This window comes from Desmodus rotundus, chromosome 9, assembly GCF_022682495.2.
Source record: "Desmodus rotundus isolate HL8 chromosome 9, HLdesRot8A.1, whole genome shotgun sequence".
Classification (NCBI taxonomy): domain Eukaryota; kingdom Metazoa; phylum Chordata; class Mammalia; order Chiroptera; family Phyllostomidae; genus Desmodus; species Desmodus rotundus.
In genome coordinates, this window is record NC_071395.1 from 16,789,858 (window position 1) to 16,803,892 (window position 14,035).

At 47.0% G+C, this 14,035-nt stretch overlaps 1 protein-coding gene across 5 annotated transcripts in view; it reads right to left on the bottom strand.

The window, feature by feature from the left end:
* Positions 1–14,035, bottom strand: part of NR3C2 (nuclear receptor subfamily 3 group C member 2) — a 295,391-nt gene that overhangs the window by 16,379 nt on the left and 264,977 nt on the right. For all 5 annotated transcript variants that reach the window (XM_053911717.1, XM_045202424.2, XM_024568635.3 and 2 more), the window contains exons 7-8: positions 12,485–12,615; positions 9,011–9,168 (exon numbers count right to left, since the gene is read on the bottom strand). In XM_053911717.1, coding sequence (XP_053767692.1) covers positions 9,011–9,168; positions 12,485–12,615 — 289 coding nt within the window. The remainder of the gene's footprint in view (positions 1–9,010; positions 9,169–12,484; positions 12,616–14,035) is intronic.

Genomic DNA, 14,035 nt, shown 5'->3' on the forward strand with positions numbered 1-14,035 from the left:
AACAAAAAAACTGAACTACAACTCAACAACAACCCAAAAAATAAATGGGCAAAGAACTTAAAAAGGCATTTCTACAAAGACGACATACAGATGTCCAATAAACACATGAAAGATGCTCAACATCACACATCACCGGGCAAATGCAAACCAAAGCACAATGAGATACCGCCTCCCACCCATCAGGATGGCCGCTGTCAAACAGCAATGAACAAGTGTTGGTGAGGACGTAAGAAGCAATCTGTGTCCTGTTGGCGGGAATGTGAAAAACTATGGGGAAAAGTTGGGTAGTTCCTCAAAAATCTTAAATGTGGCATTATCATGGGACCCAGCAATTCCACTTCTAAGAACACACCCAAGGAATTGAAAGCAGGACCTGGGAGAGAGTATGCACCCCCATGTTCATTGCAGCGTGATCTCAATAGGGATGTGGTTCACCTTACAATGGAGGGAAATTGTGATATGTGCCACAGCGTGGATGAATCTGAGGACCACATGCTCAGTGAAGTAAGCTGCTTCTAATGGACAAATCCTGTGTAAGTTCCCGTCTGTGAGGACCCTGGAGCAGCCGATTCACAGAGACAGAAAGGACGGTGGTTGCTGCAGCTGGGGAAGGGAATGGGGTAGTTTAATAGGTAGAGAGAGTAGGTTTTGCAGATGACAAGTTCTGGAGATGTTTTGCATAACAATGTGAATGCACGTAACACTACTGAATTATACAGGTCAAAACAGCTACAGTGGGAAATTGTATGTTTGTGTATTTTACCGCAATTAAAAAACAGTGACAATCTTTTATTGAAGGTTATTTTTTTTTCATTTCTCCTAAGTATAATACAGCTCCATCCTAGAATATTGCTTGGCTGTCGACCAGTTAGTAAGCGCTGTCTTAAACACTACGCGCTACCCCTGAAAATTAATGTTAAGTCAATCTTTTCCAAAGAGATAAGGAAACATGCCAGATTCAGCCAGCTGTAGAAAACCATGACCAACCGAAGAAAAAGTGCTAGGGCTGCATGTGAAATTAACTGTCATCACAATTCAGGTGCAACAAAAGTGACGGCGGGGGAAGATGTGGGATGTACGTCACTAGTAAAATCGTGACACGAACAGCTCCTTAATGTCATGGTGCCTTCGAAGCCAAACGCTCATCTGCACCTCTGTCTCCTCAATGCTACTAACAGCCATCTATACGTATATCCACAGTAGTATATTCACGCGTTTAGTATCTAGTATGCACGTATATGTATATAGTACTTCACAAAGCCTTCACTAATTCCAAATTACTCCTGCACGGGCCAACGTCTGTCAGAAAGCCTGTTCTGGGTTATTTGCAAAGGCAGAGTCTGCTAAGCTACTGTGATTTCTCAGCTACACATGAACACAAAAACTTTGCACGTTTCCTCAACTACATTCAAAATGCTCATTTACCTACCTGTTGTCACCTAACAGAAAGACTCATACTTCTTTTCTACTTATTAAAGCAGTTTTGCTAAGGAGCTTTACTGGACAACACATTGATTTTTTTGTTGTTAACTTTTGTCCTGTTTGCTCTGTGGCTGCTGATGCAGTTACTGGAAACCTAGCGAGCATTAACACAAGTTAAATCAATCAGCTACTCTTCACAATAACCACCTTGTTGCTATGGCTACTGGAAGTTTCCAGCCTGTTTGCTACCTGACCTTTCGCAGCTTCTGCTCCTCTGACCCCTCATTTGCACCGTGGGGGGACATGCTCTTTTCTGGCTTGCCCCCTATGTGGCTCTTTCTGCCCACTCACCCCAGCAGCAGCTCCTTTGCAGGCCCTGCAGGCAGCTGCCCCTTCTTGGAGCCTTGGCCAGCTTTTCCTCGGTTCAATTCTAGGCCTTTTCTTGCCACAGTGATGCCTGGGCAGTTCCACCTACCCTCAGGCTTCCGCGGCGCCTCCGTGCGCTGCCACCCTTCTGGTCTGCATCAGTGCTCACCTGACATTTCCCCGGGGATGTCCTAAGGGCAGCTGAACTCCAGTGCATCCAAACGTGCTCAGCATCTGTGCTCACAGATCCCTCTTGCAGCCCCTCCTCAGTGCTGGTCCCGCCTGCCAAACTCTCTACCTCCAAATGCTGGGGGTCATCTTAGACCTGCCCCCTTCTTCCCCAACTCCACATCCTAGCAAATGACATCTGGAGCCACCCATTTCACTACTTGAGTATCTCCTTGGTCTGCCCCTGCCCCCCATCTCGTCTTACCTGGACCATTGAGCCAGCATCCAATGGGCCCTTTGTTCCCCCTGCCCCTCCTCTAATGGGTTATCTAGCTCTACACTGTCTAATAGGATTTTCTGCATGGCCCTCACCCCCAAGTGGTGGCTACCAAGCACTTGAAATGTGGACAGTGGGAACTCAATTTAAAATTTTGCTTAATTTTAATTAATTCGCATGAAAATAGCCTCTAGTGGTTTCAGCATTGGACAGAGCAGCTCTAGATTCTCTGTAGAAGCACTCAGAATCCTTCGATAGCTTCCTGAACCCACGTGGTTCATAGATCCCTCACCGTCTGCATCCTCATTTCTCGCTGTTCCTCCCTGAGGCTCTTGGATACAATGAAATTCTCTATTTCTCAACATCACCATGATCTCTCCTCCTTGGAATATGAACTCCTTTGCCCTGGAGTAGCCTCCCCTCATCAGTCCGGCAAACTCCTGCTTTGGGGCTCAGCTTAGCAGCCGTTTCCCTGCCCTCATGCCATGGCCCACCTGCACCCGCCACTTCCCCTTCTAGACACTCCGCTGAGGCTCCTGCCACGCGGCGCTTTAGCTCCCACTTGATGTCTATGTCCCCAGGAGACTGGACGCTTTGCTGCAGTGCACCCTCAGCACCAGCTGCGCGTCTGGCCAGGTGGAGGGGAGCAGTGATTCACCCTCACAGTACGAGCTGACTGCAAAATAGGGGTCCTCCCAGACGCAATCATGACCTCTGACTGACGCCGCCTTTAAACCACTGACTTGTGAACAAAGAAGGAACGTCAGGTGAGGACACCTGCACGACTGTGAGGAGTCGTCTTCCCGGTGGCTTTGTGGCTCCAGCTACGAGCACCGAAAACGCACTGGTCCTCGAGCTGCCCAGATCTCTCCAAACCCGCGCGGAGTCTTCCTTTCCCTGTTTACCCATACACTGAAATAGCAACATTCTGACCCATTTTTCCATTTTCCCCACTTTTAAATATATCTGATGCTCCCCCCCATTATACAGACGTGAAAATGTTCTAAATGAAAATAAGCAGTCAGCGCCATTGGCCCAGGGCAGTGCGTTCTGTGCCGCGCTCTGCCCTGGACGTGGGGACTTCGCAGAGATGAACACCGGTCCCTGCCTACTATGGGGGTGTGGGAGAGACTGAGAACCACAAACAACTCTTCCATGTTTTCACCAACAGGACGGAGTGAGATCTGACATCTCAATTACTTCACCAAAGCAGATTTCCTTTTCAGGAGGAGTGGGCTCACATGAGGTGTGTCTTCCCATCCCCGATGCCCTGGGAAATCAGGCTGTGCTCACTTAGCTGACTTTGGAATAAACGACTCTTCCTTTCTTTAGAATCTTTCTTAGTCACGGTCTTGTCAAAGCAGGCAGTAACACTGCTAACAATTAAGAATTTGTTTCACTCAGTGCAGTGTGGCGTTGAATCTTGATCTCTCGTACACACACACACCTGTGGAACTGCCAGGCACCTCATTACAGATGTGGAACCAATCTCATTTCATTGTCACCTGGGCAACGAGCAGACAGACACACTTCCCTCACACGCTGAAGCAGTATGGCCGGCCTCCACTTGCCCTACTGCGCTCTGACAACACCCAGTTCACCCACCATCGATGAGGGGACCGTCACTGATCCTTCCTGATGGTCCCCTCGCAGCAATCTATCATCATCTCCATTACCAACACCTTTCACCCCTTCAGTGAATTAGGAAGTGACTCAGGCCCACCCCCAGACATGTTTTTAACAATAACTCTAACCCCCCCACTGGTAAATCCCAGCAGAAGCACAGAACGCTGATGTAGGTGAGCACCGGGACCCTAAGTGGAAACCCTCGCACTGACTGAGGTCTGAGTGGTGCCCCACGGAGAATGGATGTGCCGTGGGCCCTGCGTGGTGGGATGGGCTGCACACGGTGTCCCTGCTCCATCCCGCCAGCATTGCTCTGTCCTCTCCTGTTGGGTGTGTCTGTGCCGGAAAGACGCTCCGTAGTGGGGGAGAGACACGACCTGGGGCAAACCCAGACACGGGCTGGGCAAAGGTTCTTCACCCCGTTGTGTGGTTTCCTGGTCTCCAAGGTGCCCCGGCCCAGAACCTGACGCTGCCATCAGCCTGAAGCTCCCTCCATCATGATGGGGGAGCCAGTAGCACCAGGCAGTGAGTCAAGAGGGTTCCAACTGCCACTGGCTGCCCTGGACCTTGAGAAATCCCTCTTTGTGCCCCTGTCTCTTCTTCCTCTGACCCCTCCCCCACCCTTGGGAGCCTTCCACGATCCCTGCCCAGCACAGCTGGCTCCTGTACCTTCTTGACAAGGCTTTCTATCAACTCAGAATTTACGTCAGTGAGCCCGTGGTGCATGGTGCACTCACCTCTTCAAGGCTCTCGGCACCCTGCCCTGTCCAGTGCTGTCTGCTCGCCCCCAGCAGGCTGAGGGCTTCTGGAAGCCAGGCTCTGGGTCTCTCCCCTAGAATAATGTGTGACACTTATAGACACTAAAATATTTGCTCAATGAGACGGACACCTTCCTCTCTCAGACACGTGTGCAATTCCTAAGAACAAGCATTCTGTTCACACGTGCGCTGGCAGGGGCTCACACATGAGTGAATGGATGCACGCGCTCCCAAAGGTCCCACTGCCCAGACGACCAAGTTCAGCGCCTGTCTACCGGGTAGTATGCGCCAGCTGCCTCTAGATCCCGAGCTACTGGAGGACTGGGTTGGTGTTACACATTCACTTTGTCTGCTCCATGGCCTAATCAAATTTGATGGGTGTGAAGCCCAGTTTTGCTAGAGTACGTACTGAAAGGACGTTGGTTACAAGGTCAAACAATAGTACAATATGACCATGAAACTATTTAACAGAAAAAAGGTAATTTTTGCCTCTAAGAAGTATTACTGATGTCATCATCTTCAACATTTACTAACTGTTCTAAACACTGATCATAAGATAAATAGTCCTTGATCTCTCTGAATGAAGTTACCAATAAGTTCATTAGAAATGTGCTGCTTATACCCACAGGAAATTAACTGCCACCGCTGGCAAGAGTGACAAACTAGAAAATGACGAACTGTCAACTTTCTAGAAGAATAAGGAGTCTCGATGCTTTCTGTACAGCACCCTAACATTTGCAATGCAAAAAAACACACCCATTCCTAGGAGCCTGACCACAGCTGCTTTCTTTGAAACTTTTTTTGGGAAAAATCGATGCTCAAAGGCAGCCCAGAGGGCTATGGTGCGTTAAAGTTGCTGACCAATTCAAATACTTAACTGCCAACCTGTTCTTTCAAAGAATGTCCCTTTCACTCACCTTGGCACAGGTCTGCCACTGCATGTGTGCCGTGTGGGACAAGCCCATGTCCTCTGAGAGCTGTGCATGCATGTCCCGAGACCTGAGAACTTGTGTCCTGGGGGGTGGCATAAACTGCCCACTTTTTAAAGCTGAATTTACACTCCCAGGGCTCTTACTTGTGGGACTCTTAGGAACACATACTCTCTTTCCACGAGGTGATCAGAGCCCGGCTCTGAGTGCAGAGCCGGTCCTTGTGTAGCTCTTTGTTCCCTGGAAGACAATTCTACAAATGCTGATTCACTAATTTACTCTAATGAACAAGCCGTAGGCAGTCTCTAGTCTGTGCAAGCGCGCATGTTAGAAAGGTCCCTCTAGACATACGATGCATTTTTCAATGTTCTGTCTGGAACAGGAATATAAATAGAACTTTCAAGATGCTTCTGTTAGGTTCGTTCTAAGAGCAAACATTTTTATCATTTAAAATAAAGGCTTTAGAATTAAAATGATAAAAAGTGATTCCCAAAAGAATATTCTCCTTCCAGCCAAAATGAAGTAGGAGGGACTGGATTTGCCCTGCCACCAGAAACAACCCAAACTGCTCAGAAATAAAACACATGAAAAGCGGTTTTCAAGACTGCACTTGAGTCAGTGAAGGACAGTAACCTCCAGAAGGGAATCTGGGAGGAAAGCCCTGTGGCGCGGGCTCAGACACCTGAAACGTGACTCAGGAAGAGAAAGAATCAGCCGTGCTTTACCGAATGGAAAACTGCTCTTCAGAAGACTTTGCTCAGAGAATGAGAAGATGAGCCACAGACTGGGAGAAAATACTCGGAAATCATTTATCTTACAAAGGAATTGCATCCAGCATGTACCAATAACTCTCAAAACTCAACCCTCCAATTTAAAACAAGCAATTCAATTTTTTAAAAAATGAGCCAAAGAGTTGAACAGACACTATACCAAAGACGACATAATGATGGTAAATAAGCACAAGATCAGATCATTAATCATTAGGCAAATGCAAATTAAACCCCAGTGAGACACCAGCACACAGCTATTGCTATACTACGAACAGGAGGACGAGTCATAGCGAGGGTCAGCGAGGGTGTGGAGCCATGTGAACTGATGGTGAAGGAGTGTGCTGGTGCACAACCACTGTGGGAGAGAATCTGGAGGTCTCACAAAAAACGAACACACATTGGCCGTATGACCCAGACATCCCACAACTAGCTACTCACCTAGAGAGAAGAGAGCGACGCCCATTGCAGCACCACACACATGTTCAGTGTGGCTTTACCTGTAAATGTTCCAGGTCTGGAAATGGCCCACGTGCCCATTCATACGTGACTGACTTCCAAAGTGTGGGAAAGCTGTACCACGAGTGCTGGTCAGCAGTGAGAAGAACTAAGTATTGAAGTATGCAGTGGAATTCAGGAGTCTCAAAATGATTATGCTAAGCAAAGGAATCCAGACAGAAAAGACCACATACTGCATGATTCCATGTATATCGAAGTTTAGAATATATAAATTAATAGGTTACATAGAGTCTAGAATATATACAACTCTAGAATATACAATCTAAGCTACATAGCCAGAAAGCAATATAGAAAGCAGCTAGGGAGCAGTAGGTAGGAAGGAAAGTTAAAAACGGGCCCCAGGAAAGGTTTGGGGTGGCAGATGAATTGTGTGTCTTGTGATGACAGCTTCGGGGGTGCATACGTGTGTCAAGCCTCTCGTGTGGGCACTTTGAATATGTTCAGCTTATTGTGTTCAATCAGACCTTGATTAAAAAATACTGAAAGGACAAGGACTTGCCCTGGGAGGTTCTGCAGAGAGTCATCACTAGGATGCAGCGCCCTGACAGTCGCTCACGGAGCTCCTGCCCGGCGCCCAGTGCCGTGGGGCTCCCAGAAGCAGCTTCAGAGGGTGGGCGGGCATGTGGACCACAGTGGCGGCCCCTCAGTGTTTGCACTGTGCCACTCTGCTGAAGGCACAAAGATTCTGAAAGGCTGTCGAAAAGACAGTTTTAACAGTTTTTTCTGTTGTCTCATTCCATGCCAATTGCTTCAAAACGCACAGTCTATTAACACGTGCTGTGATAATTGCATCCTCACTTAGCTCTTGCACTTGTGCCTGCCCGTCCATTTGAACAAACAAGAGAACTCATCAAGAAAGAGCCACGAAGCCCCGCTCTGAGCTCCACTCAGAAGGACTTCCGCCACAGCCGGCAGAAGGGAGTAACGGCAGCGCCCCCATTCTCATGTAGATGACCTACATTCTGGGCTCCGATTTCCTTTTGTCCCTCTTGTGCGACTTGAGGAGTCCCTCCTTTGCTGTGTGTCCAAAGCCTCGTCTGCCATCATCTCTGATTCCTAACACTGGCCTTTAAACCACATTCTTCAGGCCGCTGATAATTAGCAAGACTGTCCATCACTGAATTTACCTTCTAGGAATTTGACTCGTACCATACAACAGGTCCAGAGAAGGCAAAGGTCAACCTAACATGCAAGGGGTCGTCAGTGTAAGTGACTGCCATGTGACATTCCTTTAACAAAGATCCCACAGAGAGTTAATACTCCACTGGCATAACCCGCTTTCTAGGGGACGACCCATTAGTTCCATGGGAATACCATTACAGTATTGGGCATCGGGCCTGCAACATTTTCCTTATCAATAGAGAAATGTTTGAAGGTGAATTTCTTATGCAAATCTATGGGTTCGGCTTGGGTGATAAATTTCCCAAAGTATGAAAACCACACAAACACGAAAAAGTAAATTAGCATGACTATATACAACCTTTTTTTTTTTGAGCCACCCTGGAGAAAACACTTGCAAAGTGAAATGAGAAGCATACTTTCAATGACATACGGCAAGGGATCAGTATCAATATTTTGTAGAAACCTTTAACCAACACCTCAGCCACACCTCCAATTGGTTACATGAGAAGAAACAAGCTCAGAATTTGCTTTCTGTATTTACACTATGACAAGAAAGGTGACTCCTACGAAGATTAGTGAGTACAGGGTTCAACATTTGGTGAAGGCTGAGATGGTCCAAGCTGGCCCTGGCCCACGAATAATGTTTTTGGAAGATTGGGTTATTACATTAACAGCTGTAGAAGATGGTCACTGTTTATGCAACGTGAAAGCAAACATTTTCACTAACCAAACATTTCCTAAACTGCAAGCAGAAATGTGAAACTTGATCTGACCCTGGGCCAGGACACGGGTTTTGCCATCGCAGAGCACATTTCTTGGGTCCCACTCAGAAAGGGAAAGAATCACACCCTTGTCTTGAAATGCAGTTTGCTACGAACGTCGTCTGAAGAAAAATTTCCTTCCTCACCAGTCCTCACCTCTTGCTGCCTCCCACTGGACAGCTTACCTCTACACCTCCCAAAGGCCCGCGAACTCACTCGACTCTCCAGTTCCACTGGGAGAGGACAGTGTGTGGTTGCTGACCCTTCATTTAGAGCATCAGGGGGCAGTACTTACATCATGCATGGAGTCCAGGAGCTTGGTCAGTTGATAGAACCTCTGCCAACTCTGCCCAGAATTGTTAGGACATTTAGTTACCATCTTCCTCAGCTCTTTGATGTAATTTGTCCTCATTTCTTCAAATGCAGCTTGGCCTCTGAGGCCATCCTTTGGAACTGTGTTGTAAGGATAACAGACATGTAAATTCCCAGGATGGAAATCAGCTTTTGCATCTTAGCAGTTAAAAGGCTTTTTCTCACTTTTAGGTTGATAATGAATCTCAATTAATTACATTTATCAGTATATACGGCAGTTAGTTATGTATTGATAAACTATTGTACATATACATATACAAAAGAATAATAACAACTGCTCTTTATCAGGTGTGTGTTACTGTATTTTTTGCATATAGCAGCTCACTTAATCTTGACATCAGTCTTATGACATAACCATTATATTCTTCTTATTTTGCAGAGGAGGAGACTGAGGACTGGAGCTGTAAACACTTGTCCAAGGGCCCCGTAAATGGCAGAGAAGGGACACGGAGCTAGGCTGTTCTCTGTCCAAAGCCTGCCTCTTGACCACAATGCTTCATGGCCTTGTGGCCTGTCATCGAAGTGTTTTATGAATCCTGACTTGCCAACACCTCGGAGGTAGGAAAATAGACTTTGATTTTCCAGGACAACTGCAAGAGCCACAGACAATCCAAGCTGGAGCTAGAATTAGAAAGCAATGTCTTCATATTCAAGTTCAAATATCAAAGACACTTGGGGAGACTGGCCATCTACCAAAGGGAGAATATGCATGCAAACAAGCACTTTCCATTCTCTCTGCCCCAGATCACATGATAACCGCGGTGCTGCCATGTGACTTGGCGGACAATCTGGGTGGTGGGGGGCGGGGGGTGCAGTCGTGTGGTGTGCGGTGATAACACAATGTGGCTCTGCAGGCGAGGGAAAGTCGTAAACTTCCAAAGAGGATACACCATGTTCACCTTTATCTTTGAAAAGGTAGAAAGTGAAGGGTTATGTTTTCTTCCTTCATTTTATGTAGTGGCTAGCTCTTGTATTTCTACATACACACACAAAAATCTCACTTGGAAAGAACCTTAAAACCCTTTGGGATTCAGGACTTGGCAGCGTATGGCGTGCTTCTGTGACCTGAGAGACTTGTCCCAGGGTGCACGGGACAGTGCTGCGTGAAGAAAGGGTGCGCCTATGTCGTGGAAGGAGGTGCAGGGCTGAGTGCAAGCTAAAGATGTTTCCTGTGAAAATCTATTTACATGTCTGTCTTTTCTCCCACTATTGCCAGTAAAGAGTTATGCTTAGGCTTTAACTTTCAAAAATAAAATCCCTATGAACTTTAGTTTTAGAAGTGAACCTACCATAAATCCATTTTGTGACGTTAACGTTCTCAGTTGGGGCCTGCTTGTACCGTCACTGAATTACACAGCATGTTTGTTAATTTATCATAACTGGTACAGAAAATAATGACTGGGGTCATCCACACTTTCGAAGGGCTAAGTATGTTTCTGAATATTACATGCCACCCTGGAAGCCAGGAATACCACGTCTGCAAATGAACCCTGTGGTCCCGGGTAAAGATATGGATTATCTTGCAAAATCAACCTCACGTATTGTGTTAATAATGTTCTCTTTTAGTTTAATTGTCGAGGCTTTTGATTTGTGGTTCGTCTAAGTCTATTTTTGTGGGGAAAAGAACTCCCTAATAGCAACTGCGCAAATTCCTGAGGCTTCCATAATATGAGTTGTGGTTTCGAATACATAACATTCACATTAAGAGTTAAATACCATCCATTATATAACTGATATATATTTCTTTCTTTAAGATTAAAACCTTGTTGTAAAATTTTTAAAAAAACTAAAGGAAGATGGTAACAACCAGGATGTTAATATTAAAGCTATAGAACTATTTTCTACCAAAATTTTAATGTTAACCTAAAACTTTCTACAAGAAATTGCAAGTTTGCAAGTAACAGCCCATACTTCCCACCCACATGTTAACTTTTTTTGCAGTTACAACATTTGATGGAGTAAACCTTTTGTTTTCAGTCTGGATGTGTGCGGATGTCAACCTGTATCTTAAAAATTTTACCTATAACTGGAACAAGTGAACACATCTCATGACTATACTTCAACAGTATCTGGCACAGACACTAAGATTAACCAAAGACCTTCCTGGTTCTGATGGACGTGTTCTCAGGAGTTCTCCACGTGTGAACACCCTGTTTCAAATATTACTTACATATTTCTGCTGTACTGAAATATATTGTACTAGTTTCCCAGCTACCTATTTTAGAAGCTGAAACAAACCCACAGATAAAGAGAATTCAGCAAAACCTCACATTTGGGAGGTCTGCCCGGGTTTTCTGAATTTACTGATTAGGAGGTATAGCAGGGCTGGTGAAAATGACCCCAAATCTGTGGGCTGGAGGAGCAGAGAGACACTGGGCAGAAGCTCGTCTGCCTTCCCCAGCGAGCAGAAGCCTCTTCCGGCCAGCTGCCCAGGCCAGCTCTGCAGTCTTTCTTGAGTGCTTGCTCCTGTGCGTCCTACAGCCAACCATCGTCATCCAGGCCGTGATGCCATCAGCCTCACAGGTTTCTCTGCTTCCAGTCAGGACACACTCTGTCTTTGCTGCCACGCACCCCTGCCACCACCTCACTTCCTCTTTAATCTGGTTGAATGCCAGATACACCTTCCTAAAGCCACAAAATACAGTTTTGGGCACGTTCCCCTGCTGCTCCCAGCCTCCAATGCTGTACTCCTCTGCCCACCTGACAAAGGTAGTGTTGAAAATCCGGGTCCCAGCTACAGCCTACTCTTATTGCCTACTTCTCCCCAACCTAGTACAGCCAGATGCACCCTGAAAAACTAAATAGTTAAATACAATAAAAATTTAAAAATTAACAGGCAAAACAACTCCCTGGAATGGAGTGCGGGAGCCTGGCTCGGCTCTCCCACATTTCCATACTCCCTCACACGGTTCCCTGATGAGAATGCATCTCATGCCTCATACCCACTCCAAGTCCAAGTAACCAGTCCAAGGTCCCCCACATTCAGCCTCCGAGTCCCTCCCTGAGCCCTGAACTGACCAGCTCCTCCCTTGTTTGAGCCGTATGACACTCTTTATTATAGTAGAGAACCCCTTTTGCAATGTATTAAAACCACGTCTCCATTGAATACCTCGTGCCTCATTTACCCTGCAGTTCCTGAACCGCCCGGCCCTACCAAACACACAACAGACCCCTAACGAATATTTAGGGGTCAGACGAATGAAGGAATGAGGGCCACGCTCTTCCATGGACCCCAAGCTTCATGCTCTGCAAGCAACCGGGCTCATCAAAGACCGGGCCCTCCTCCCACCTCCAATTTTTCCTCTTTACACCAACTCCCTGATACCCTAAACAGGCTACTCTCAGGAGGGGGTGGTCGGACAACGCAGCGGACAAGGCGCCGGTGGCATCGGCTTACTCGTGCTCAGCAGCAGCAAGACCTTCATGACGGAGTACTCTTCAAAGGTGAGCTGCAGCCGGACGAACTGGAGGCTGATCTGGTGCATCGCCTGGCAGAGCTCATACATGGCGGACTGGTGCATCTTCTCTCTGCGAAGGCAAAGGGAAAACCGTCTCAGAAAGCAAGGTTTGTCGTCAAACCCAGACTGGCAGGCCACGGCAGCCCCAAAAGAGATCTGAGTCACAGTGTTCCTTCCGGTGTCAACGTGGAGCAGACGTGTGATTTACAGACAAAGTGGATGCCTCTGCCCCTGACCGGTGAGCTGCTCTGGACCAACTCCACGGTGCCATTTACCTGCATGCACCCTGTAAGAATGTGTCAGGGCCATGAGAGCACCCGAAGGGCAGAGAAGTTGCTGGGATGTGTGTGGGGGGGCGGCCCACAGGCTACTGCTCCTTGTCAGCCAGACACCACGCACTTGCTGTCTGGAGGGGCCGTGCCGGGCACTATGAACACAGGCTAGCGACCCAGTCTTCTTTCCACAGGGACCCCCACAGAGGCCTTGGAATATGTTTGTTGACCTTTTGCAGAAGCATGTTTAAAAGGGGAAATGAGACAAAATTTGGGAAGGTGAGAACTGGAGTGGAATCTCTGGTAAAGGGAGAAAGGGAGATGGGAGGGGGCCACATGTTTCCTTCCTTCAAACAACCAACCAATCCTCTTCCTCCACTAAATCCAAATGTTTCCATAAAAACCCACATTAGATTAAGACGGAAGTCATTCCTGCCTCTTTCCGTGAGAAGTAAGGCATCACTTAAGTTTTCCAGATGTATTTCCTCACAGTAATACATCTCTGGGGAGACCCTGGGTAGCTACTGCTTTACACTGACTAGAATGTAATTACCGAAAAAGAAACTGCTGGTGAAACATGGGAAAGGACTTGTCAAAGGCCAAAGAAATGGAAGAAAAGGTCAGGATGGCTGGCAGATGTCCAAGTGACTGAAAGCAGGTGAGCATCTGCAGGAAAGCAACCCTGCGATGCTTCTTCCAGGGAGCACTCGTGGGTTCAACAGGCAGAAACCTCTGTCATCTCAACTCTGAAAGCCTTTTGTAAAGAACCCACCATGCACCAGAACATTTCGCTCTGCATTATTATTGTTATGTCTTTCCTCTCCCTTAATAAGCTGGAAGCTATTTTCAATTAAGGGAATATTTTAAACACATACACAAACACACACAGAGAATTAACAGCAGGAGCCTATGCATCTACAATCCAGAATTAACAATGTAAACAAGTGCTAATATGTTTGCTATGTTCACTTCAGATCATTACAAACTAAACATGACAGAGTTCAGTCTGTGGTGCCTCCCCCCCACCCCCCATTCATGGTCCTCACTCAAGCCGTCCGACAGGCACGCTCTTCCAGACCCCAAGCTTCATCCTCTGCAAGCAACCGAGCCCATCAAAGACCAGGGCCCTCCTCCCATGTCCTCCAGTCTTTCATTTTTACACCAACTACCTGATCTAAGTAAGCTTCTCTCGGAAGGGGGATGACCTGACAATGTAGA